The 23,851-nt window shown below is 42.8% G+C and overlaps 1 protein-coding gene across 1 annotated transcript in view; it reads right to left on the bottom strand.

Moving 5' to 3' along the window:
• The window catches only part of LOC138357035 (treacle protein-like), a 37,724-nt gene that overhangs the window by 6,411 nt on the left and 7,462 nt on the right, over positions 1-23,851 (bottom strand). The window contains exon 3 of the mRNA XM_069313574.1: positions 22,902-23,851. This exon is cut by the window's right edge and continues 1,872 nt beyond it. Coding sequence (XP_069169675.1) covers positions 22,902-23,851 — 950 coding nt within the window. The remainder of the gene's footprint in view (positions 1-22,901) is intronic.

Raw genomic sequence — 23,851 nt, 5'->3', positions numbered from 1 at the left:
CAGGACCTAACCAACCACAGATTAGAGAACTACTTAGATTCTGTTACAAATTTTCACTCAATCAGCAGATATCGGAGCCAACGAGAAATGAAAATATTCTAGATCTGGTCTTTACGAACAATGAAGACATTATCAGAGACACTACGATATCAGATACCACATACTCAGATCACAAACTCATTGAAGTGCAAACGATCATCAATACTCAGAATAGACCTAAAACGTTGATAAAGCGAGAGGGGCTATTCAGTAAATTCAATTTTAATAATAAAAGGATAGACTGGGAGATAATAAACAGGGAACTTACAAACATTCCATGGGGAACTGTTCTAAACAATACAAGTCCTACAGATGGAATAGAAAAACTGACTTCAGAAGCGTATCAAGTCTGTCTGAAACATGTTCCTTTGAGAAAAGCCAGAAAGAGATCTAACGTAGAAAGAGAACGCAGACGACACTATAAACGCAGGAAAAAAATAACGGAACTGCTTATGCAGACACGAATTTCCCGTCAAAGAAGGAATAATTTAAATAGGGAGATTGAAGAAATCGAGCGGAAATTGAAACACTCATATGAAACTGAAGAAAGGCAGTTAGAACAGAAAGCAATTCAGGAAATAAAGAAAAATCCAAAATATTTCTTCTCATATGCGAAATCAAAAGCAAAAACCACTGCCAGTATTGGACCTATTCGTACAAGTGAAGGTTCATACACGGAGGATGACAAAGAAATTAGTGAAATCCTAAAAAAACAGTATGAGGACATGTTTAGCACTCCAATAAACAACATGAAGGTGGAAGATCCAGACAATTTCTTTATGCGGGATATTCAAACCCCTGTAAATATAACTGATATAAACACGAGCGCACTAAATTTTGAAAAAGAAATTGAAAACATGCCCATGCACTCGGCCCCAGGTCCAGACTCATGGAATTCAATATTTATAAAGAAATGCAAAGTGCCGGTAGCACAGGCACTCAGTACAGTGTGGAGGAAGAGCTTGGACACGGGGGAGATACCAGATGCATTTAAAGTAGCAGACATAGCCCCTCTACATAAGGGAGGGAGCAAAGCATTGGCAAAAAATTATAGACCAGTTGCACTAACATCGCACATCATAAAAGTATTTGAGAGAGTGATTAGGAGTCAGGTCACCAATTTCATGGAGACCAATGACCTTCACAACCCAGGCCAACATGGATTTCGAGCGGGAAGATCGTGCCTCTCACAGCTACTTGAGCACTACGACAAAGTCACTGAGGCATTAGAAGAGAAACAGAATGCTGATGTGATATACACGGACTTCGCAAAGGCTTTCGATAAATGTGACCATGGCGTGATAGCACACAAAATGAAGTCAATGGGAATAACCGGTAAAGTAGGACGCTGGATACTCAGTTTTCTGTCAAACAGGACTCAGCGAGTAACTGTCAACCATATAAAATCTAGTCCAAGTGCAGTGAAAAGCTCTGTACCTCAGGGTACAGTCCTTGCACCGCTGCTTTTCCTTATTCTCATATCAGATATAGACAAAAACACAAGTCACAGCTTCGTATCATCCTTTGCAGATGACACAAAAATCAGTATGAAAATTACCTCGGCTGAGGACATTGAAAAACTTCAAGCTGATATTAATAAAGTTTTCGACTGGGCGTCAGAAAATAACATGATGTTTAACAGTGATAAATTCCAGGTACTCAGGTACGGTAAAAATGAGGACCTTAAACATAATACAGAGTACAAAACACAATCAAATGTACCCATAGTAGGAAAACAGCATGTAAAGGATTTGGGAATAATAATGTCTGACGACCTAACGTTTAAGGAGCATAACCAAGCAAATATTGCGACAGCCAGAAAAATGATAGGATGGATTACGAGATCTTTCAAATTCAGGGATCCCATCACAATGGTTGTACTCTTCAAGTCACTTGTGTTGTCCCGTCTTGAGTACTGCTCAGTACTCACTTTCCCCTTCAGAGCAGGAGAGATTGCTGAAATAGAGGGAATACAGAGAACATATACGGCACGCATAGACGCAATAAAGCACCTAAATTATTGGGGTCGTCTCAAAGCTCTCCAAATGTACTCACTAGAAAGAAGACGAGAGAGATATCAAATAATATACATCTATTTATATCAAATAAATATAGTTCGCTAGTCCTCCCTACCATTCCCCCTCTCCCCCATCACCTCGTCCTCCCGACCATTCCCCATTCCCTCATCCCCTCGTCCTCCCTCCCCCCTCCGCATCCCTTTGTCCTTCCCATCATACCCCACTCCACCATCTCCTCGTCCTCCAAATCATTCCCCACTCCGCCATCCCACCGTCTTCCTCATCATCCCCCACTCCTCCGTTCGCTAGTCCTCCCTACCATTCCCCCTCTCCCCCATCCCCTTATCCTCGCCATCATCCTCCACTTTCCTGTCCCCTTGTCCTCCCTCCCATTTTCCATTCCCCTGTCCCCTCGCCCCACCATCCCCAACTTCCCATTCCCTCGTTCTCCCCACCATTACCCCCTTCCCCTGTCCCATCATCTTCCCCACCATCTCCCACTCCTGTCGTCTCATCCTCCCCACCATTCCCCACTGCCTCCTGCGATGCATTCCCAAATGAACAGATGTTCCCATCAGAAAATTGGGAACATCAAATGATCTGACAATCCCATCATTGAAATACACGGAAAACAGTTAAAAAACGAAATGAAAAATTAAAAAATACAAAAATAATCAATACTCATGAAATTAAATGTATGGTAAGCAATGCAGTTCAATTCCAACGCAATATCACAAAATAATTAAATCAAAATTAAAATAAATCGAAATCTATGAAAATTAAATTTGTCAATGCAATCGGAAACATTGAAAAGAATCGTAACACATTTAGTATAGCGTATATTGCTGTTACGTGCAATAGACAGCACTGTTTTTCTAAAAAAGTTTGTTTTTCCTGTCATAGGTGTGGCATCTATATAGTAGGTATATAAAAACACATGCGTATTTAAATGGAACATTGTGTTAAAATTTCAAAGCAATTGGTGAAGAACTTTCAGAGATTAGAGCGTGTGTTGCGGTTACGTACAATAGACGGCGCTGTTTTTTTTTTTTAAATGCATTTTTTTCCTGTTACAGGTGAGGCATGTATATAGCAGGTATATAAAATCACGCGCCGATTCGAATGCAACGTTGTGTCAAAGTTTCAAAGCAATCAGTAAAAAGGTTTCGAAGATTTCCATCACATGCAAAACACAAGAAAAACACAGTTTAAAAAAAATATATTTTTCCCGTCACAGACGTAACATCTATATAGTATGTATAAAAAAAATCGCATAATTTATATAATTTAATAATAAAGTTGAGACAGAGTGTACGTTATTGATAGCCGGTCTACACAGAGTCATAAGAGAGGTAAACCTCGCGGGCTCTGCACCTCTGTTGTTCGTCCGGAATTCGATCACTTACATGGAAGTGTCGCCGGAGGAGAGGGCGGCCTTGTGCTATACATCGTCGGACTGGGGAACACAGACGAGACGACCATTTGTCGGCGTTTACGGGACTTTTGGGAGACTTACCACAGCGGAGGGGAGGAAGGTTTAAAGAGGAACGAGGAGGGTATTATATTGTGTGTGTGTGTGTGTACTCACCTAGTTGTGCTTGCGGGGCTTGAGCTCTGGCTCTTTGGGCCCGCCTCTCAACTGTAAATCAATCAGCAGGTTTTTTTTCACACACACACACATCCCCAGGAAACAGCCTGTAGCAGCTGTCTAACTCCCAGGTACCTATTTATTGCTAGGTGAATAAGGGCATCAGGGGGAAAGAAAGTCTGCCTATTTGTTTCCGCCTCCGCCGGAGATCAAAACCGGACCCTTAAAACTACGACTCCCGAGCGCTGTCCACTCCGCCGTCAGCTGTCAGGAATGTGTGGGTGTGTGTGTGTGTTTATGTGTGTAAGTGTGTGTAAAATTACATAGGTGTAGTTACAGAATGAGAGCTACGCTCGTGGTGTCTCGTCTTCCCAGCACTCTCTGTCATATAACGCTTTGAAACTACTGACGGTCTTGGCCTCCACCACCTTCTCACCTAACTTGTTCCAACCGTCTACCACTCTGTTTGCGAAAGTGAATTTTCTTATATTTCTTCGGCATCTGTGTTTAGCTAGTTTAAATCTATGACCTCTTGTTCTTAAAGTTCCAGGTCTCAGGAAATCTTCCCTATCGATTTTATCGGTTCCTGTTACTATTTTGTATGTAGTGATCATATCACCTCTTTTTCTTCTGTCTTCTAGTATTAGCATATTTAATGCCTCTAATCTCTCCTCGTAGCTTTTGCCCTTCAGTTCTGGGAGCCACTTAGTAGCATGTATTTGCACCTTTTCCAGTTTGTTGATGTGCTTCTTAAGATATGGGCACCCAACCCGTTCTCGCAAATTTAATAAGTCAATATTGACTTATTAAATATGTGCATAGGTGACATACTTAACATAATTGATACCCTTAAAAAGATTCATAGAAAACACCGACCTTACCTAACCTACTTAGTATGTTAAGATAAGCATCTTATTGCTTCGTAATTACAATTATTACCTAACCTATAATAGGTATAGGTTAAGTAATAATTGTAATTACGAAGCAATAAGATGCTTATCTTAAGATACTAACAAGGTTAGGTAAGGTCGGTGTTTTCTATGAATCTTTTTAAGGGTATCTATTATGTTTAGTATATCACCTATGCACGTAGTTAATATGTCAATATTGACTTATTAAATTTACGAGAACGGGTTGGGGCACCACACAACCGCTGCCTATTATACCTTTGGCCTAACAAAAGTCGTGAACAATTTCTTTAGTATATCGCCATCCATGTATTTAAAAGCAATTCTGAAGTTAGAAAGCGTGGCATAGGCTCCTCGCACAATATTCTTTATGTGGTCCTCAGGTGATAGTTTTCTATCTAGAACCACCCCTAGATCTCTTTCTTTATCAGAATTCTTTAAAAATTTCTCACATAATATATAGGTTGTGTGGGGTCTATGTTCTCCTATTCCACATTCCATAACATGGCATTTATTAACATTAAATTCCATTTGCCAAGTGGTGCTCCATATACTTATTTTGTCCAGGTCATCTTGAAGGGCATGCCAATCATCTAAGTTTCTTATCCTTCCTATTATCTTAGCATCATCAGCAAACATGTTCATGTAATTCTGTATACCAACTGGTAGATCATTTATGTAGACAATAAACATCACTGGTGCAAGAACTGAACCCTGTGGTACTCCACTTGTGACATTTCTCCAGTCAGGTACATTGCCTCTGATCACTGCTCTCATTTTTCTATCAGTCAGAAAATTTTTCATCCATGTTAGATCTACAAAGTCATGTTTTTCAACTCCAACATGGGATGGGATCCACACAAATTTTATTGGCCAATGAGGCTTGCAGGAAAGAAAACATTGATTATGACTTTGGACTATCTAATGCAGTTATTAGAAACATACAAATTAAAGAAATTAATTCAGATTTAGAAGAACTAAGAAATGCACAGAGACCTGAAAGCTGCAGTATTAAAAGTTATGACAAGTTCTGTAATAATAGGTATTTGTATGGTCAGCACAGTAACCGGACCAGGCAATGTGATGTAGTAATTGCGCGAATTCGCCTTGGCTATAGACACATCTGGCAGGTTAGTGAGGCTGAGCCACTACCAGAATATTCAGATTGTAAACTCTGTGATAAACCTTTAATGCACTCACTAGAACACTATATTGATGAATGTGAAACCGTAAAGGACTTTAGACCTCCTGGCCTATTGTACCACCAACTGTGTAACTATTTTATTGACTCAGGTGTTCTGGACGACATCCTAACAATTTACCCAAAATTTGCTTGTCCATTTTAAAGAATGAAGAACAATTTCTATTTTATACTCTAAGCTGCATCACTTATGAACCCATCCCTGCCCTTGTGTGGCAGTGCACAATAGAAAGTTGTTGTCACATATTCACACATTAAAACATTGATTGTAACCATGATATATATGTGCTTCAGCCTACAGTTTAGACCTATTGTCTTATGTATGACCCTCTGTCCTGCGTGACAGTGAATACTAGCATTAACCTCAATTTAATAAGACTATCAAAATTCTCAGATTAGGCAAAATTGTAATTAATTTTGTCAATAAAGATGTTAATAATAATAATCCATGTTAGAAGCTTACCTGTCACCCCTCCAATATTTTCCATTTTCCAGAACAACCTCTTATGTGGAACTCTGCCGAAAGCCTTTTTTTAGGTCCAGATAGATGCAGTCAACCCAACCATCTCTTTCCTGTAATATCTTTGTTGCTCGATCATAGAAACTGAGTAAATTCGATACACAGGATCTTCCAGATCGAAAACCATACTGTCTGTCTGATATTATATCATTTCTCTCCAGGTGTTCTACCCATTTAGTTTTAATTATTTTTTCAAATATTTTTACTATTACACTTGTCAATGATACATGTCTATAATTAAGGGAGTCTTCCCTGCTTCCACTTTTGTAGATTGGAACTATGTTAGCCTTTTTCCACACATCAGCTACAACTCTTGTAAACAGGGATGCCTGAAAAATCAGTTGAAGTGAAATGCTGAGCTCAGGTGCACATTCTCTCAGAACCTACGGTGAAACTCCATCTAGACCAAATGCTTTGTTCTTATTTAGCTCCTTGAGCATTTTTTCCACTTCGTCTCTAGACACCTCTATGTGCTCTATGTTGTTCTCTGGAATTCTTATTGTGTCTGGTTCCCTGAAGATTTCATTTTGTACAAACACTCTTTGGAACTTTTTGTTTAAAGTTTCACACATTTCCTTTTCATTTTCCGTGAATCTATTTCCCGTTTTCAACCTCTGAATATTATCCTTTACCTGCAATTTGTTGTTTATGAATTTATAGAATAGACCTGGTTCTGTTTTACATTTGTCTGCAATCCCTTTTTCAAAATTTGTTTCTGCCTCTCTAATAACTGCCGTGTAGTTGTTTCTCGCATCTTTGTATCGCTGGTATGTTTGGGGGTTCGGCCTCTTCCTGTATTGATTCCATTTTTGTGTCTTTTGGTCTCTGTCCCTCTCGCAGTTTCTGTTGAACCAATCCTGTTTCCTAGTTCTGCATCTCTGTTTTGGTATAAATTTTTTTGTGCCTTTACCATATATTTCACAAAACTTGACATACATCTCATTCACTTCCTTGCCTAGCAACAAGTCTGTCCAATTATACTCACTAAAAAAAATCTAAGATTGCCATAATGTCCTCTCTTAAAGTCAGGTTTTTCAATTGCATCAACCTTCTTATTTTCTTCCAGTTTATAACGCATTGCATACTTTATTCCCAAAAGGACATGGTCACTTTTACCCATAGGAGGAAGGTACTTAATGTCAAATATTTCTTCCTCCTTCCTGGTAAATATCAAATCTAGTATGGAGGGAACGTCCCCTTCACTCATCCTCGTAGCTTGTTTAACATGTTGATACAAGAATGTTTCCAGGATGAGGTCTACAAATTTACAGGTCCAAAAATCTTCTGTTTATCTTCATATGCCTCCCAGTCTATGGATTTCAAGTTGAAGTCACCGACTATCAACAGTCGTGATCTAATGTTATCCGCTCTCGCTATGATCTCTCTCATTATTGTTATAAGACTTTCTCACTTACTATCTAGCTCCTCCTTTGACCATGTGCTGCTTGGCGGTGGACTATATCCATTTATGATCATTAGTCTATTATCCTCATGGCAGATCTCTAGTGCTATTATGTCAACTTCCTGTGGATTGGCAGTCATTATTTCGTTCACTTTTAGGTGTTCTTTCACCAGTACAGCAACGCCACCGCCTTTCCTAATTTTTCTGTCCCGTCTCCAAATTGAGTAGCCCTTTGGGAATATGACCTCATTTAAAATAACATCTTCAAGTTTTGTCTCCGTGAGTGCAACAATGTCTGGTGTCTGCAGCTGTATTATATCACTTAACTCCAGTATCTTCGATCTTACTCCATCTATGTTGGTGTATGCAATCTTCATGAACTTGTTCCCCCTTTTCTAATTTTCACTCCCCCTCTCTCTAATGATTTTGTTGGTTTGCCTTTATGTACCACTTTACTGGTCTACCTGCCCCTATCACTTTGTAGAAAAAAAGAATTGATTTCTTCTTCATTCCTGCTCTCATTTAAACGTTTTGCCTCGGCGAGGTTCAGTTTCAGCTGCTCTCAATCTTCTTTTGAAAGATCTCGTCTTAACGACCACACTTTCCCATCCTCATCACTTTGTAATTTTCTAGCATTCCTTAGTACTTCTTCCATCTGTTTGGCACCATTTAGGGTGACCCTCAAAGGTCGATCTTTCCCTTTTACATATCTGCCTATTCTCCTGTAGTCGCACACATTCTCTATGGTTGTAAGACCTTCCACGAGGCCAACAATTTTATCTGCTACTTTTGCTTTTTCTACAGCTCTTTCTGACCTAGATGTTATCTCCTTTTCTTTGCAGACAAAAATTATCAGGGACTTACTCCGATCAACTGTGTTTTGCACCAACTTCGGGTTAGATGCCAATTCTTTTCTCATTTCCAGCCTAATGTTTGTTTTATCTTGGTTGCTGCAGAGTTTGACTTCCTTTACTGCTTCTTCAATTTTTTCCTTCTCCTTGGCCACTTGTGCATAGGTGAGTTGCATATCTTTCTTGCACTGTTCTATTCCCTGTGTAACTTCCTCCATCTGTGCTGACAAAAGCTGTTTCTCCTGTTGAATTTCCTTACCTAACCTATTGTAGTCATTTAAGTTTAAATTTACTTTAACTTCTTCCATAGCTATTTTTAAGAGTTTATTTTCTTTTTCCATGGCTTTGCAATTTGTTTCCAATTGATTCTTATCCTTGCGCAAGTCTTTCACTACACCCTCAAGACATACAACTTTGCTATTTAAATGGTCATTTCTTTCAATTTACTAGTTATTTCTACATGAGAGTTCACTATAGTATCTAATTTTACCAACTTGTTGTATCGACTGGTTATATCAATGCTTTCTAAAATGAAGGCCATTTAGCCTTGAGGAAATAAATCTTGGGAGAGGGGAAAATCTAATATAAAAGACTTCTAGTTTATTGAGGACTTCTCAAGAAGATGTTTACACTATATACAAGCTACAAGAAACTTAGTAAACATTGGTACACTAGATTTCTGCTAGCTGCTTTCAAGCTCAACAATCTTTAATTACTGTGTACTTGACCAAAAGCGTTTCAGTCACTATGGACTAACAGTTACAAAGTCATTCTAGACTACAAACTTGAAGTCACTAGAACGGGGTCAACTTAAAGTCCCTATGACAATACAAAAAACAAAGTTCCTATGAACTGCCAAAGTCAAACTCATAAGTGACAAAAAAATCAGCCACAAAGTGCCTGGAAAAATCTGTCTCTCTGGACTGATAGTTTGAAAGTCGCTTACCACAAAATATATTTGTCACAAAAAAGATACACTGATACTCTCCAGAAATCAGCACAATTCTAACCTTACCACTTCATCAGGAAAAAATATATGTCAAACCTCGTGGCTCTGGAGAGCTGAAGAACACGACCTGTCCTTTGACCTCTCGCCTGACTACTGACTGATGAGCTGAACAAATAACAAAAGATTAACTTCCTCCGTTCTTCTGGTACCAGATGAAGTTAAAGTAAACACAAATTTATATAATAAAAATAATAATAATATTAATAATAATAATAATACATGTACAGGAACATACGAAGATGTTCTGTTATAGAAATATAATACGATATAAAATTCAAAACATTTCTAAACATTAGTACTGAGATAGACGGGGCTGGCTGTCCTGAACCTCACACAACACTCCCTCATATCTCACCTCGTCCTCACATACGACGCACGCTCCTTAACAAAGCAATTAGGCAGTTTGACACTTCGACATCAATGAAATAAAAACATTAAAAAATAATTTATGTTGTCAGACTTTTACCCTGAGGAAATATTAGAGTAGGAATGTATATTATAGTGACGATGACCACTGTTATCACTTGTTATATGAATTATATACTCATCATAGACATTACTGTATACATGTGCATAACAATGACATGATATATTTGCCACATGATATAAGCCATTGGGTCAGAGTATGATATAAACCAGTGGTTCAGAGTATGGTGATATAAGCCAGGAGTTCAACGCTAGATGACATAATCCATTGGTTCATGGCACGATGATATAAGCCAGTGGCTAAGTGTCACATGAGATAAGCCACTGGCAAAGTGTCAAATGAGATAAGCCAATGGCTAAGTGTCAAATGAGATAAGCCAGTGGCTAAGTGTCAGATGATACAAGCCAATGGCTAAGTGTCAAATGAGATAAGCCAGTGGCTAAGTGTCAAATGAGATAAGCCAGTGGCTAAGTGTCACATGAGATAAGCCACTGGCAAAGTGTCACATGAGATAAGCCAATGGCTAAGTGTCACATGAGATAAGCCAATGGCTAAGTGTCACATGATATAAGCCAGTGGCTAAGTGTCACATGAGATAAGCCAATGGCTAAGTGTCACATGAGATAAGCCAGATGATCAGTGCCAGATAATATAATCCTGTGGTTCAGTGTCTGATATTATATGTCAATGGTTCAGTTTGAGATATAAGCCAGTGGTTCACTGCCAGGTGATATAAGCCAATGATACAACGACATATTGTTACGGAAATAATAGGGCCGTAACTCTGGCTCTTTGATATGATATCAGCCAGTGATTCAGTGTCAGAGAAGATAACCATGTAGTTCAGTGTAAGCTTAAATAAATAAGTGGTTCAGAAAAAGACTAAATAAACCCGGTCTCTGATTCTGTGGTCAAAAATTAACAAAATTCAATAAGAACCCCCATGGGTTACTTGCCAGAAATTCAACTGAATCCTCTAGTGATGCTGAGGCTCCCACTTAAGCCATGTTGTGGTGTGGTTGTCCAAGCCGTTTGCTTGGGATAACCCAGAACATAGGTGCCAGTCTCCCTCACAACTTCTACTGATTTTCTCATTGGTACATCGCGTTAATGGGAATCAACTTTATTTCATCCCTTTCAAGAACTTAACACATCATTGGACCAATTGCTGAGTGATTATTGTTTGAGGCTGGGAAAGTGTTCCTGGCATGGTATCTCCTTTGAGAAATGAAAAAACAAAACTATATTGCTTTTCCATTAGACCTTGACACCGATGAAAACATTTTTTTTATTTCTAGCTATTAAATCGAATGATAATTTGTCCGTCAGAGGTTTCAGCAAGACAGCTGAGGTCAGCCCCACGCCACTCAACATGGACAGAGAGATGTGGGTGTTCATGGTGGGGAGAGGGAGGTGGAGGAGCTTGAAGGAAAAGTACGAGACAAAGTGAATGTAATGTAGGGAGTTTGAGAGAGAGAGAGAGAGAGAGAGAGAGAGAGAGAGAGAGAGAGAGAGAGAGAGAGAGAGAGAGAGAGAGAGAGAGAGAGAGAGAGAGAGAGAGAGAGAGAGAGAGAGAGAGAGAGAGAGAGAGAGAGAGAGAGAGAGAGAGAGAGAGAGAGAGAGAGAGAGAGAGAGAGAGAGAGAGAGAGAGAGAGAGAGAGAGAGAGAGAGAGAGAGAGAGAGAGAGAGAGAGAGAGAGAGAGAGAGAGAGAGAGAGAGAGAGAGAGAGAGAGAGAGAGAGAGAGAGAGAGAGAGAGAGAGAGAGAGAGAGAGAGAGAGAGAGAGAGAGAGAGAGAGAGAGAGAGAGAGAGAGAGAGAGAGAGAGAGAGAGAGAGAGAGAGAGAGAGAGAGAGAGAGAGAGAGAGAGAGAGAGAGAGAGAGAGAGAGAGAGAGAGAGAGAGAGAGAGAGAGAGAGAGAGAGAGAGAGAGAGAGAGAGAGAGAGAGAGAGAGAGAGAGAGAGAGAGAGAGAGAGAGAGAGAGAGAGAGAGAGAGATGAGAGAGAGAGAGAGAGAGAGAGAGAGAGAGAGAGAGAGAGAGAGAGAGAGAGAGAGAGAGGGGGGGGGGGGGGGGGAGGGGGAGAGAGACCTGGACACAGCCGTGAAACCTATGTAGTTGTACACAGAGAGAGTGTACACGGAGAGAGGAAAAAAGGCCATTTTGTGGGATGAAGGTGGAGAGTGGGAGGGGTCGACGTGGGGCGGGGAGTATACAAGGGCGACAGAGAAAGAGAGATGACAAAGGGGGAGATTGGAAGAGAGGGGAGAGAAGTGAGGAACAGAGCGGGAAAGGGAAAGAGGTGTGATTGGGGGGGGGGACCGACCCAGGCGTACCCGGGTCTCCCCTTTAGTCTTACCTAAACACAAAACTTTATCTCTTATTTTCGTAAAGTTACGCTAGGTTTAGATTAGATTAGGTTAGGTTAGGTTGGGTTTGGTTGGATGAAGTTAGGTTAAATCTGTTTAGCGAGTAGCAATGACTTAGACAGGTACATTATTTTACCACACCTTAGACCCCTTATCGCTGGACGTGTGCTCTCTAATTTCAGAGACCGGAGGTCTTTCTCAAGGACCACAACAGTTCCTGGAAGCTACACACCTCTCATGCTCCAGCACCCTCACCTTAAGACTTCTGAAGGACCTTTCGATATTTCTTACGTTATGGCTAGAATAAGTGAAGGAAAATAGCCTCCTGGTACGTCAAAAGATTGGGAAGGATTTCGCTCTTGAAATATGCGTTTTTGGGCCTATTTGAGGTTATCTTGAGGTTATCTTGAGATGATTTCGGGGCTTTAGTGTCCCCGCGGCCCGGTCTTCGACCAGGCCTCCACCCCCAGGAAGCAGCCCGTGACAGCTGACTAACACCCAGGTACCTATTTTACTGTTAGGTAACAGGGGCATAGGGTGAAAGAAACTCTGCCCATTGTTTCTCGCCGGCGCCCGGGATCGAACCCGGGCCCTCAAGATCACAAGTCCAGTGTGCTGTCCGCTTGGCCGACCAGCTCCCTTGAGGAATGAAAGTGAAGCATAACTTCATTAAGGAATGAAATGTAGCATAACCTTCAGAGATATACCTTTTTCAGATACATCTTAATAGATATACATTCCTTGGATATACCTTATTAGGCTAGACCTCCCGGTGACATAGCTACATGATAAATACCTTTGAGGGATATACTTTCCTCAGAAAAAGCATCCATAAAGATATTTGACTGATATATCTTTCTAGGATATACCTTCTCGAAATATACCTTTCTAGGACATATACCTTCCTGAGATATAGCTTACTTCCGGTGTGTAATAGCAACACCGTGGAAAGTTTGTCTTGTAAACATTGCGAATGTAACCGTTCGTAAGTACTGAATGGATCTACTAACACTTAATGGATCCACTAACACTGAATGGATCCACTAACACTGAATGGATCCACTAACACTGTGAATGGATCCACTAACACTGAATGGATCCACTAACACTGTGAATGGATCCACTAACACTGAATGGATCCACTAACACTGAATGGATCCACTAACACTGAATGGATCCACTAACACTGAATGGATCCACTAACATTGTGAATGGATCCACTAACACTGAATGGATCCATTAACACTGAATGGATCCACTAACACTGTGAATGGATCCACTAACACTGAATGGATCCACTAACATTGTGAATGGATCCACTAACACTGAATGGACCCTCTAACATTGTGAATGGATCCACTAACACTGAATGGATCCACTAACACTGTGAATGGATTCACTAATACTGCGGATTGAAACACCAACGCAGACTATAAATAGATCCATTACCAAACTCTTTCAATGAGCACTAAAATACATATAAATAGGTCCACTCACTAGAATTGAGATTAAATCCATTCATAATGAACGTCAGGAGATAATAGTTCACAATAATCAGAGGCGTTAAATATGTATTACTAGCATTTGGAAGGATTATGAGGACGAGGAGCTTGAATATGAGAACACGAAGTTGGGTTATGAGGACATGAAGCTGAAATATGAAGACGGAGCGTAAGAACGTTCACGAATCACTTGAACGAACGAGAAACGAGAGCTGATCCTAACCCAACCTAATCTAACCTAACCTAACCGTTCAGTTCACTCATAAATGCCATAAGTAAGTCCACTGATAATAATCACCGTTAGAATCTCGATCAGGATGCTGACGATCTAATCAGTAAGACAAAGTGAAATACTTTGAACTGGTTAGGTTAGGTTACGTTGGGTTAGGTTAGGTTAGGTTAGGCAGGGTTAGGTTACGTTACGTTGCGTTACGTTACGTTGGGTTAGGTTACGTTAAGTTAGGCAGGGTTAGGTTAGGGTAGGTTAGGTTGGGATGGGTAAGGCTAGGTTAGGTTGGGTTGGATTAGGTTAGGTTAGCAGCAAGTCTCCCTCATGAACAGTGACCGGGTGAGTGAAGGACTGACAAGTTTTTCAAGATGAGCCAATACGAACATGATTCCCGAGCCTCTTAGGCCTAGACGGAAGTGTAGCTCACAGTGTTCGTCTCTTGCCCTCCATCCATCCATCTTAGACCCTGGCTCCCTGCTCCCTCCCAGCGGGCCTCACGCTCCACACAGAGACAGACGAGGCTGCCTGTCCACCCTATCCCATCCTTCTGCACCGTCTCCCCACGATGAATACTAATGAAGTAATGGAGAGAGTTGGTTACCGCGAGGCCTCGGTGGATATGCCTGAGGAGTTGACTTCCTCTTGTATTGGGTGGACTCTGGCTCGACAGTTGTCTTCCGCATGGTGGAGGTGGAACTGGCTTGAAAGAAGGCTTCCATTTGGCTCGAGTCAGCCTGGTTTAAGAGTTGGTTTCCACTACGCCGAGGTGGACCTAGCATTGACGTTGATTTTTTACTGGAATATGTATTACTTAAATATGTATTACTAGCATTTGGAAGGATTATGAGGACAAGGAGCTTGAATATGTGGACACGAAGCTGGGTTATGAGGACATGAAGCTGGGTTATGAGACCTCTGGCAGTCTTGATCAGTCCAGACCTCTGGCAGTAGAGTTACCTTCCACTTGGTGTCTGTGTATCCTACTTGGCAGTATGATCAATGAGGACACATGGGAGACCGGCTTCAATTAAGACACATGCTAAACAAAGAAAGAATGAGGGAAATGTGAGAACAGAGAACCAGGAATAACCTATGTACAACTGGTACTCTGAGAGAGAACTCTATCAACATCAGAGGCCCGAGACTGTTCAACACGCTTCCACTACACATAAGGGGCATAACTGGCCGACCCCTCACAGTGTTCAAGAGAGAACTATCAACATCAGAGGCCCGAGACTGTTCAACACGCTTCCACTACACATAAGGGGCATAACTGGCCGACCCCTCACAGTGTTCAAGAGAGAACTATCAACATCAGAGGCCCGAGACTGTTCAACACGCTTCCACTACACATAAGGGGCATAACTGGCCGACCCCTCACAGTGTTCAAGAGAGAACTGGATAAGCACCTCCAAAGGATACCTGATCAACCAGGCTGTGACTCATACGTCAGGCTGCGAGCAGCCGCGTCCAACAGCCTGGTTGATCAGTCCAGCAACCAGGAGGCCTGGTCGACGACCGGGCCGCGGGGACGCTAAGCCCCGGAAGCACCTCAAGGTAAGGTAACAAGGAAAAATAGATAACGGAAAACCTATTAGTCAGCGATTGGTTATAGAAATACGAGAAACTAGGATAGAGAAGAAGACTTTCTCCGCATTCGCCACTCTTCCCATCATGTATAGAGAGAGAGAGAGAGAGAGAGAGAGAGAGAGAGAGAGAGAGAGAGAGAGAGAGAGACAGACAGACAGACAGACAGACAGACAGACAGACAGACAGACAGACAGACAGACAGACAGACAGACAGACAGACAGAGAGAGAGAGAGAGAGAGAGAGAGAGAGAGAGAGAGAGAGAGAGAGAGAGAGACAGACAGACAGACAGACAGACAGACAGACAGACAGAGAGAGAGAGAGAGAGACAGACAGACAGACAGACAGACAGACAGACAGACAGACAGAGAGAGAGAGAGAGAGAGAGAGAGAGACAGAGACAGAGACAGAGACAGAGACAGAGACAGAGACAGAGACAGAGACAGACAGACAGACAGGTCTTCACATTAGAGCAAGGAGGTGACAAATGCTTTAGGCCTGGATGGATTATAACCATGGATACTAAAGGAAGGAGCAGAGGCACTGTGTCTGCCACTTTCCATGGTGTATTAGAAATCACTGGTAACAGGTGAACTGCCAAATATTTGGAGGACGACCAAATGTAGTCCCGAAATTCAAGAAAAGGGATAGACAGGAGGCACTGAACTACAGGCCAGTGTTCCTAACTTGCTTACCATGCACATGCAAGTTGATGGAAAAGATTGAGTGAAAAAAAAACTGGAACATCTAGAGTGAAGGAACTTTGTGACACAACACCAACATGGATTCAGGGATGGCAAGTCCTGCCTCACAGGATTAATTGAATTCTACGACTAGGAAACAAAAATCAGACAAGAAAGAGAGGGGGTGGACAGACTGTATATATTTGGATTGCCAGAAAGCCTTTGGCAAAGTACCACACAAGAGACTAGTGCAAAAACTGTAGATGCAGGCTGGAGTGAAAGGGAATGTTCTCCATTGGATAAGGGAGTACCTAAGTAACAAAAGACAGTGAGTCTCTGTGAGGGGGTGAGGCCTCAGATTGTCGAGGCGTCACCAGTGAAGTCCCGCAGGGTTCAGTCTTTGGACTTGTACTATTTCTGATATATGTAAATGATCTTCCAGAGAATATAGATTCGTACCTCTCATTGTTTACTGATGATGTAAAAATTATGAGGAGGATTAAGACGAGGAAGATAGTATGAGGCTACAAGATGACCTTGACAAACTGAATGAATGGTCCAACAAATGGCTATTAAAGTTCAACCCGAGTAAATGTAAGGTATGGAAACTAGGCAGTGGAAATATGAGGCCAGACTTAGGATACCGAATGGGTGATGAGGTCCTTCATGAAAAGGACAGAGTGAAAGATCTAGGGGTTGATATCATACCAAACTTATCTCCTAAAGTCCACTAAAAAAGAATAACATCTGCGGCGTATGCAAGGCTGATTAACATTAGAATTGCCTTCAGGAACCTGTGCAAGGAATCATTCAGAGCCTTGTATACCTCATATTGTTATGACCACATGCAGCCTGGGTAGAACCAGTCTATTCAGGGAGAGTTATTCTGCTTTCCGGACCTGAGTTTAAGAGGTCAGAGAAAGAAAATATTTGATGAACGGCAGTAACTTAAAAAATACGAGCAGAGGATGAGCGTCTAATTAAAATTAACATGAACTGAGATGTCGATACTTTGGTGACGTGACTTGACACTAGCAGGGCGCCTTGACTTTACTTGAGTCACAGCAGTCGTCAAAGATGGTTGTACTTCGTTGATCTCCTGGAAGAAGGAAGAGTATAGTTCTCTGTGTTAGTGGTGGAGCGAAGGCTGCTTGTTTGCAAGTGTGAAAGATCTGTTATGGACTTAATACACCATTTCTCTGTGATTTGGATATATTAGAGGCGACCTGGAAGTGAGTGTTGGTCGCGCCTTTGTGGAACTCTAATTGTGTGCTCCTCCAAGACTAAGGAAATAAGCAAGTGTCTCTGTTGTGGAGCCTGCCGGGCGACTCCATGTACTCAAGTCAGGACTAGAAGAAGCCTTGTGAAGCAGTCCTATAGCGATTTTTGTGGGCGGCCTGAGTGAGCGCCATGTTGAGGGCCAGGGAGTGAGCGCCATGTTGAGGGCCAGGGAGTGAGCGCCATGTTGAGGGCCAGGGAGTGAGCGTCATGTTGAGGGCCAGGGAGTGAGCGCCATGTTGAGGGCCAGGGAGTGAGCGCCATGTTGAGGGCCAGGGAGTGAGCGCCATGTTGAGGGCCAGGGAGTGAGCGCCATGTTGAGGGCCAGGGAGTGAGGGCCATGTTGAGGGCCAGGGAGTGAGTGCCCAACGTCACAGATCACTGCGGAAAACCTGTTTAATCAGTTGTTAGATTAACTACCAGGGATCGATCGTGTGCCCAGTGATCATAGTGAGTATATGTATATATAGGGAAGAAATTTATTGATCCATTAAGCTTAAATGAAGAATTGAAGTTGGGAAGACATGCTGGAGGGAGCAGTGGTACGTCCGCCCTCGGTGGAGGTCAAGGAGCGACTGAGTTACTAATACACTTCAAGGCAGGAGTAGAAGTGTATGCTGAACCCTGAGGTAAAGCAGAACTCCATAGTGAGGAGTTGACTTCGAGCAGTGAAGGGGAGCCACACGTTTCTTTGTGGAACCAGTGGAGGAGCGCCACTGAAGTTGGAGTAGGACTTCCTTGTGCAGCAGATTGGGAGAACGGCAGAAGTGCCTTTCCTGATTTTTGGAGGACCTAGATTTATAGATTAATGATGAGTCCCTAGGAATAGAACAGAGGATCTTTGTGGACACATGATTTTATGAGGGGAGTGTTTGAATGCTTATTGGCATGTAAGACGCAACGTAAGGTGAGAAATTGATTTCTTTTGTTGGAGGGATACTTATGTAGATGTTCCAAATATTTCAACACCAAGCAGTGAGGGGGTAGTATGTGGTAAGCCAAGAGTTGTGCAGCTACTTGATATGGATAGTTGGTGAAGCCAGGATATGATATTGAAGTGCTACTGGGTTGTAGCAGTGTTGTATGGTCATATTGCTTATCATAGGTTTTTATTATGTACGTTTATTTATGTATTAAACGTTTTATATGTTAGCTGGCTTTTGCTCTTATCCTGGAGAGGTTTACCAGAAAGCGCGCGCGCGCGCGAGAGCGAGAGCGAGAGAGAGAGAGAGAGAGAGAGAGAGAGAGAGAGAGAGAGAGAGAGAGAGAGAGAGAGAGGAGGGGGTCATGGCTGCGGACAGGCTGACAGTAGACACTAATTCACAAAAGGGGGATTTAGGAAATCATTCCAAACAAGGATAGAGTGGGGAGTCACGGTGGCTCGAGTAGGGTGTGTACACACGACAACGAGGCCAGTTTTGGAGCCGCACCCTTAAATAGGTGATGCTGAACCCCTCTCCAAGATCAAAATTCGTACAGGGTGATCTCCTAGGTAAATCGCAAGCACTCTTGTGTCCATGGCTGGTCAACCAACGGTACCGAGAGCGTTGTTGCCGATGTCAGCTGTTGTTCTGTCAGGGAGTGGTTGGGGATGCTGTCCGCCTGTACTCAAGTAACAGTCTGGTGCAACGTCCAACTCTCCCATTCGGGTTTAAATCCCCAACCCTCCCTCCCGATAATATGTAAGGCCAGTCCTGGAGTATGCGGCCCCAGCATGGAGCCCGTATCTTGTCAAACACAAGACGAAGCTGGAAAAAGTTCAGAGGTATACCACTAGGCTAGTCCCAGAACTAAGAGGCATGAGTTACGAGGAGAGGATGCGAGAAATGCACCTCACCACACTGGAAGACAGTGAGGTGCATTTTGTAGACTACCTACAAAATTCTCAGAGGAATTGACAGGGTAGATAAAGATAAACTTTTAACACGGGTGGTACGCGAACCAGGGGACACAGGTGGGAACTGAGTACCCAAATGAGCCACAGGGATGTTAAAAAGAACTTTTTCATTGTCAGAGTAGATAACAGATGGAATGCATTAGGCAGTGATGTGGTGGAGGCTGACTCTATACACAGTTTCAAATGTAGATATGATAGAGCCCAGTAGGCTCAGGAATCTGTATACCTGTTAATTGACAGTTGAGGCGTGGGACCAAAGAGCCAGAGCTCAAGCCCCGCAAGCACAACTAGGTGAGTACAGACAGACAGACAGTCATACAGAGACAGATAAAAATTATATACAAATAGAAACTTATAGTCAATGTACAGAATGGGATCACACTCCACATCACAGAATAAAATCAAGAATCTGGCAACTAAAACTAATTTTCCCATATAACGCAGATACCAAACCTATGATAAAATACCCGAGGGGTCTCTCACCAACATAGCTGGCTTTAAAAGGGTTTATCAGGAAAATTACACGAATGAGTCAAAATAAAAACGAATTTGGGGACGCAAGTGAAGGGGACAGGAATGATATGAGGCCAGAAAGGGAATATAGAGAAGGGGCTTAGGCGAAAGGACGAGTGTCACTAGGTTCTAAGCTTAACACCCCCCACCCCCACCCCCCCCCCCCCGTGTTGGCTGTCACAGAACCACTAAGAGTAGACAATAGAAAGCTGGCATACCTATAAAACACACACACACACACACACTTACAAACACAACACACTTGGACTAAACGGAGGTTTAAGGGCAAGTCAAAGTTACACTTTGAGAGCCGTCCTCCCCTCCCCCCCCCCCCCCATCCAACCATCCGTCCCAAGAAGCTAACATTCGCTCACCACCAACCATCTATACTTCAACCTCCCTGCCGCCAGCCATCCTTATCCCTCCCTCTCTACTATCAACCATCCATACCCAGCTCTCTCTCCCTTTACCCACTTTACTTATTACACGTAAACCCAACCAGTATTCACGAGTCAAGCTTGACCCCACGGCAAGCTTGACCCCAGAGAAAACTTAACCCCAGGGCAAGCTTGACCCTAGGGTCAGCTTGGGGAGTAGATGAACCCATGGAACCCACTCCGGGATCACTACTGAACCAATAACCAGTGTTAATCATTGGAGTTTGGTCAGAACAGACCAGTCTTGGTCTATAGAATAGCAATGCAAAGTCCAAACATTTGCGGCATCTAGACCAATAGACTATCAGTAAAATAGGCGAAATAAATGTGAACATAAGTAACGCATTATATTCGACATAATGGCAACGCTCAGGACTAAAATTTATGTGATCACTAATGCAAATTTATTCCTTAGGGCATTTCAGCTAAAGGTGTAGATGAGGCAAAAGGCGAAGAGGAGGAGGCATGGACTTTCTCAGTGAAAAAATGACGAACCAACGAGCATATCTAATATACAGACGGTAGATAACAGAAGATAACCAAAACGTAGCCTAAGCTACTCTACTACCTTTGAGATGTATTTTTTTTTCTTGTCACAATAAACTTACTTGAACTTGAATTGAACGTAGCATCCTAAGCTTAAGACCAGCCTAAACTGCTCTGTAACAACAACAGAAATGTCTTTGAATAACGAGATGATCTGGCTACACAAGAGAGATGCGGAGCGCACGGAAAGTGAAAAAGAACTATGGAAAATAATTAAAAACAAATTATAGAGTTTTCAAGCAGAAACCTGACCAAGATTATATAGACAAGAAGCACCACCCGACCAGGAAAAAAAAAACACATAATGAAAAGGACATCAAAGGAGAGAAAAAAAAACTAGAGAAGAAAAAACTATATGTTATGAAAGCTCATAAAACACTAAAACCGTGAATTTCTTCTCCAAACACTCATTTGGATTCAGAAAAAGAAAGTTTTGTTTTACAAAGGTTTTTGAGTTCTGAAAAAAAGTGAGAAGGCGGGTGTGAGAGTACCTCTCGGGATGGAAACAGTGAGCTCCAGATAGAGTGCAAACACTAAAATACCAAACAGGTTTAGCTATTTGGAATTATAGTTTATAGTATCGGTATTATAGTATTATAGTATGGTATTATAGCCAAATAATACCAAAAATACAGAGTTGGAATACCAACTAATTCAAGGAGTTGGAAGTAGAACAAATCCTGCTCATAATATGAGAGGTTTAAGTCCTATCAACCTCACAAAGGTTCTGAAGGTGAGCACAACCGCTTTCTGATCAACCAGCAAGTATACCCTTGTCCGGGATATAATTCAGGGCTAAAGTAAACATCCTGTGTATATTTACCGCTCAACTCCCAGTGTACATTCACTGTTCAACTCTCAGTGTATATTTACCATACAACTCTCAGTATATATTTACCATACAACTCTCAGTATATATTCACCATACAACTCTCAGTATATATTTACCATACAACTCTCAGTATATATTCACCATACAACTCTCAGTGTATATTTACCATACAACTCTCAGTATATATTTACCATACAACTCTCAGTATATATTCACCATACAACTCTCAGTGTATATTTACCATACAACTCTCAGTGTATATTTACCATACAACTCTCAGTGTATATTTACCATTCAACTCTCAGTGTATATTCACCATTCAACTCTCAGTGTATATTCACCGTTCAACTCTCAGTGTTCATATCCTAGACCGGATAGAAGAAATTGATTCTATATTAATTAACCATGTTTGTGGGTGTCTATAATTGTCTATAATTTCGTTATTGGAATCCAATTACCAATAACGAAATTATAGACATACTGTAATATTCTGCACAAACATTAACTAGACATCCCTCAGAGGTGACCTGAACAGGTTTTGTTTGAGATTGAACCAGAAAATGTTTGAGGTTTTAAGGCTTCACTTATGTTGGCTTCTTGTACTTGTTTCTAATCATTTTGGTGGGTGGTAGCGGCCTCCGTTTGTTGAGGTTCATTGTGTATGTTTTTATATCATGTGTATGTTCGGTATTTTTGTTCTGTGCTGCTGGTGCTCTGTATATGCGGTAGCTTATCGGTGTTCCACTTGTGTGGTTGGTGTATATATGGTGCGCGTGTATGAACTGTACCGTGATCCGTAATAGCGTGTATATATTGTTTGCGTTTGTGTATTTATGTTGCTTTGAGCGCATGGGTTTGTAACCTGGTGTATGCACGTGTATTACAGTGGAGTTTGTATGTTTATGTATTGGTGTTTGTATATTTTTGTATTTGTTTGGTGTATTGCTTTATATAAGTATGTGTCCTGTGGTGTTGGACATTGTTATGGTGCTTCGGTACCTTGCCTTTTAATTGTATTTATATGTTATTTTATAATAAAGTTAAAAAAATGGTCATCGAACCGACCAACTCGCCCGCTCTCGAGACTCGTCCAACACATGAAATGTTCAAAATCAAAACATTTGGTCCCTGTGCTTTCCAGCTGTTTTAAATCCCGCGTGCTGTGCTCGGGGACTCTTCCCGCGTGCTGTGCTCGGGGACTCTTCCCGCGTGCTGTGCTCGGGGACTCTTCCCGCGTGCTGTGCTCGGGGACTCTTCCCGCGTGCTGTGCTCGGGGACTCTTCCCGCGTGCTGTGCTCGGGGACTCTTCCCGCGTGCTGTGCTCGGGGACTCTTCCCGCGTGCTGTGCTCGGGGACTCTTCCCGCGTGCTGTGCTCGGGGACTCTTCCCGCGTGCTGTGCTCGGGGACTCTTCCCGCGTGCTGTGCTCGGGGACTCTTCCCGCGTGCTGTGCTCGGGGACTCTTCCCGCGTGCTGTGCTCGGGGACTCTTCCCGCGTGCTGTGCTCGGGGACTCTTCCCGCGTGCTGTGCTCGGGGACTCTTCCCGCGTGCTGTGCTCGGGGACTCTTCCCGCGTGCTGTGCTCGGGGACTCTTCCCGCGTGCTGTGCTCGGGGACTCTTCCCGCGTGCTGTGCTCGGGGACTCTTCCCGCGTGCTGTGCTCGGGGACTCTTCCCGCGTGCTGTGCTCGGGGACTCTTCCCGCGTGCTGTGCTCGGGGACTCTTCCCGCGTGCTGTGCTCGGGGACTCTTCCCGCGTGCTGTGCTCGGGGACTCTTCCCGCGTGCTGTGCTCGGGGACTCTTCCCGCGTGCTGTGCTCGGGGACTCTTCCCGCGTGCTGTGCTCGGGGACTCTTCCCGCGTGCTGTGCTCGGGGACTCTTCCCGCGTGCTGTGCTCGGGGACTCTTCCCGCGTGCTGTGCTCGGGGACTCTTCCCGCGTGCTGTGCTCGGGGACTCTTCCCGCGTGCTGTGCTCGGGGACTCTTCCCGCGTGCTGTGCTCGGGGACTCTTCCCGCGTGC

This window comes from Procambarus clarkii, chromosome 75, assembly GCF_040958095.1.
Source record: "Procambarus clarkii isolate CNS0578487 chromosome 75, FALCON_Pclarkii_2.0, whole genome shotgun sequence".
Classification (NCBI taxonomy): Eukaryota; Metazoa; Arthropoda; class Malacostraca; order Decapoda; family Cambaridae; genus Procambarus; species Procambarus clarkii.
Note: the sequence above shows the minus strand (reverse complement) of the source record. Positions and strands in the feature narration are given on the sequence as shown.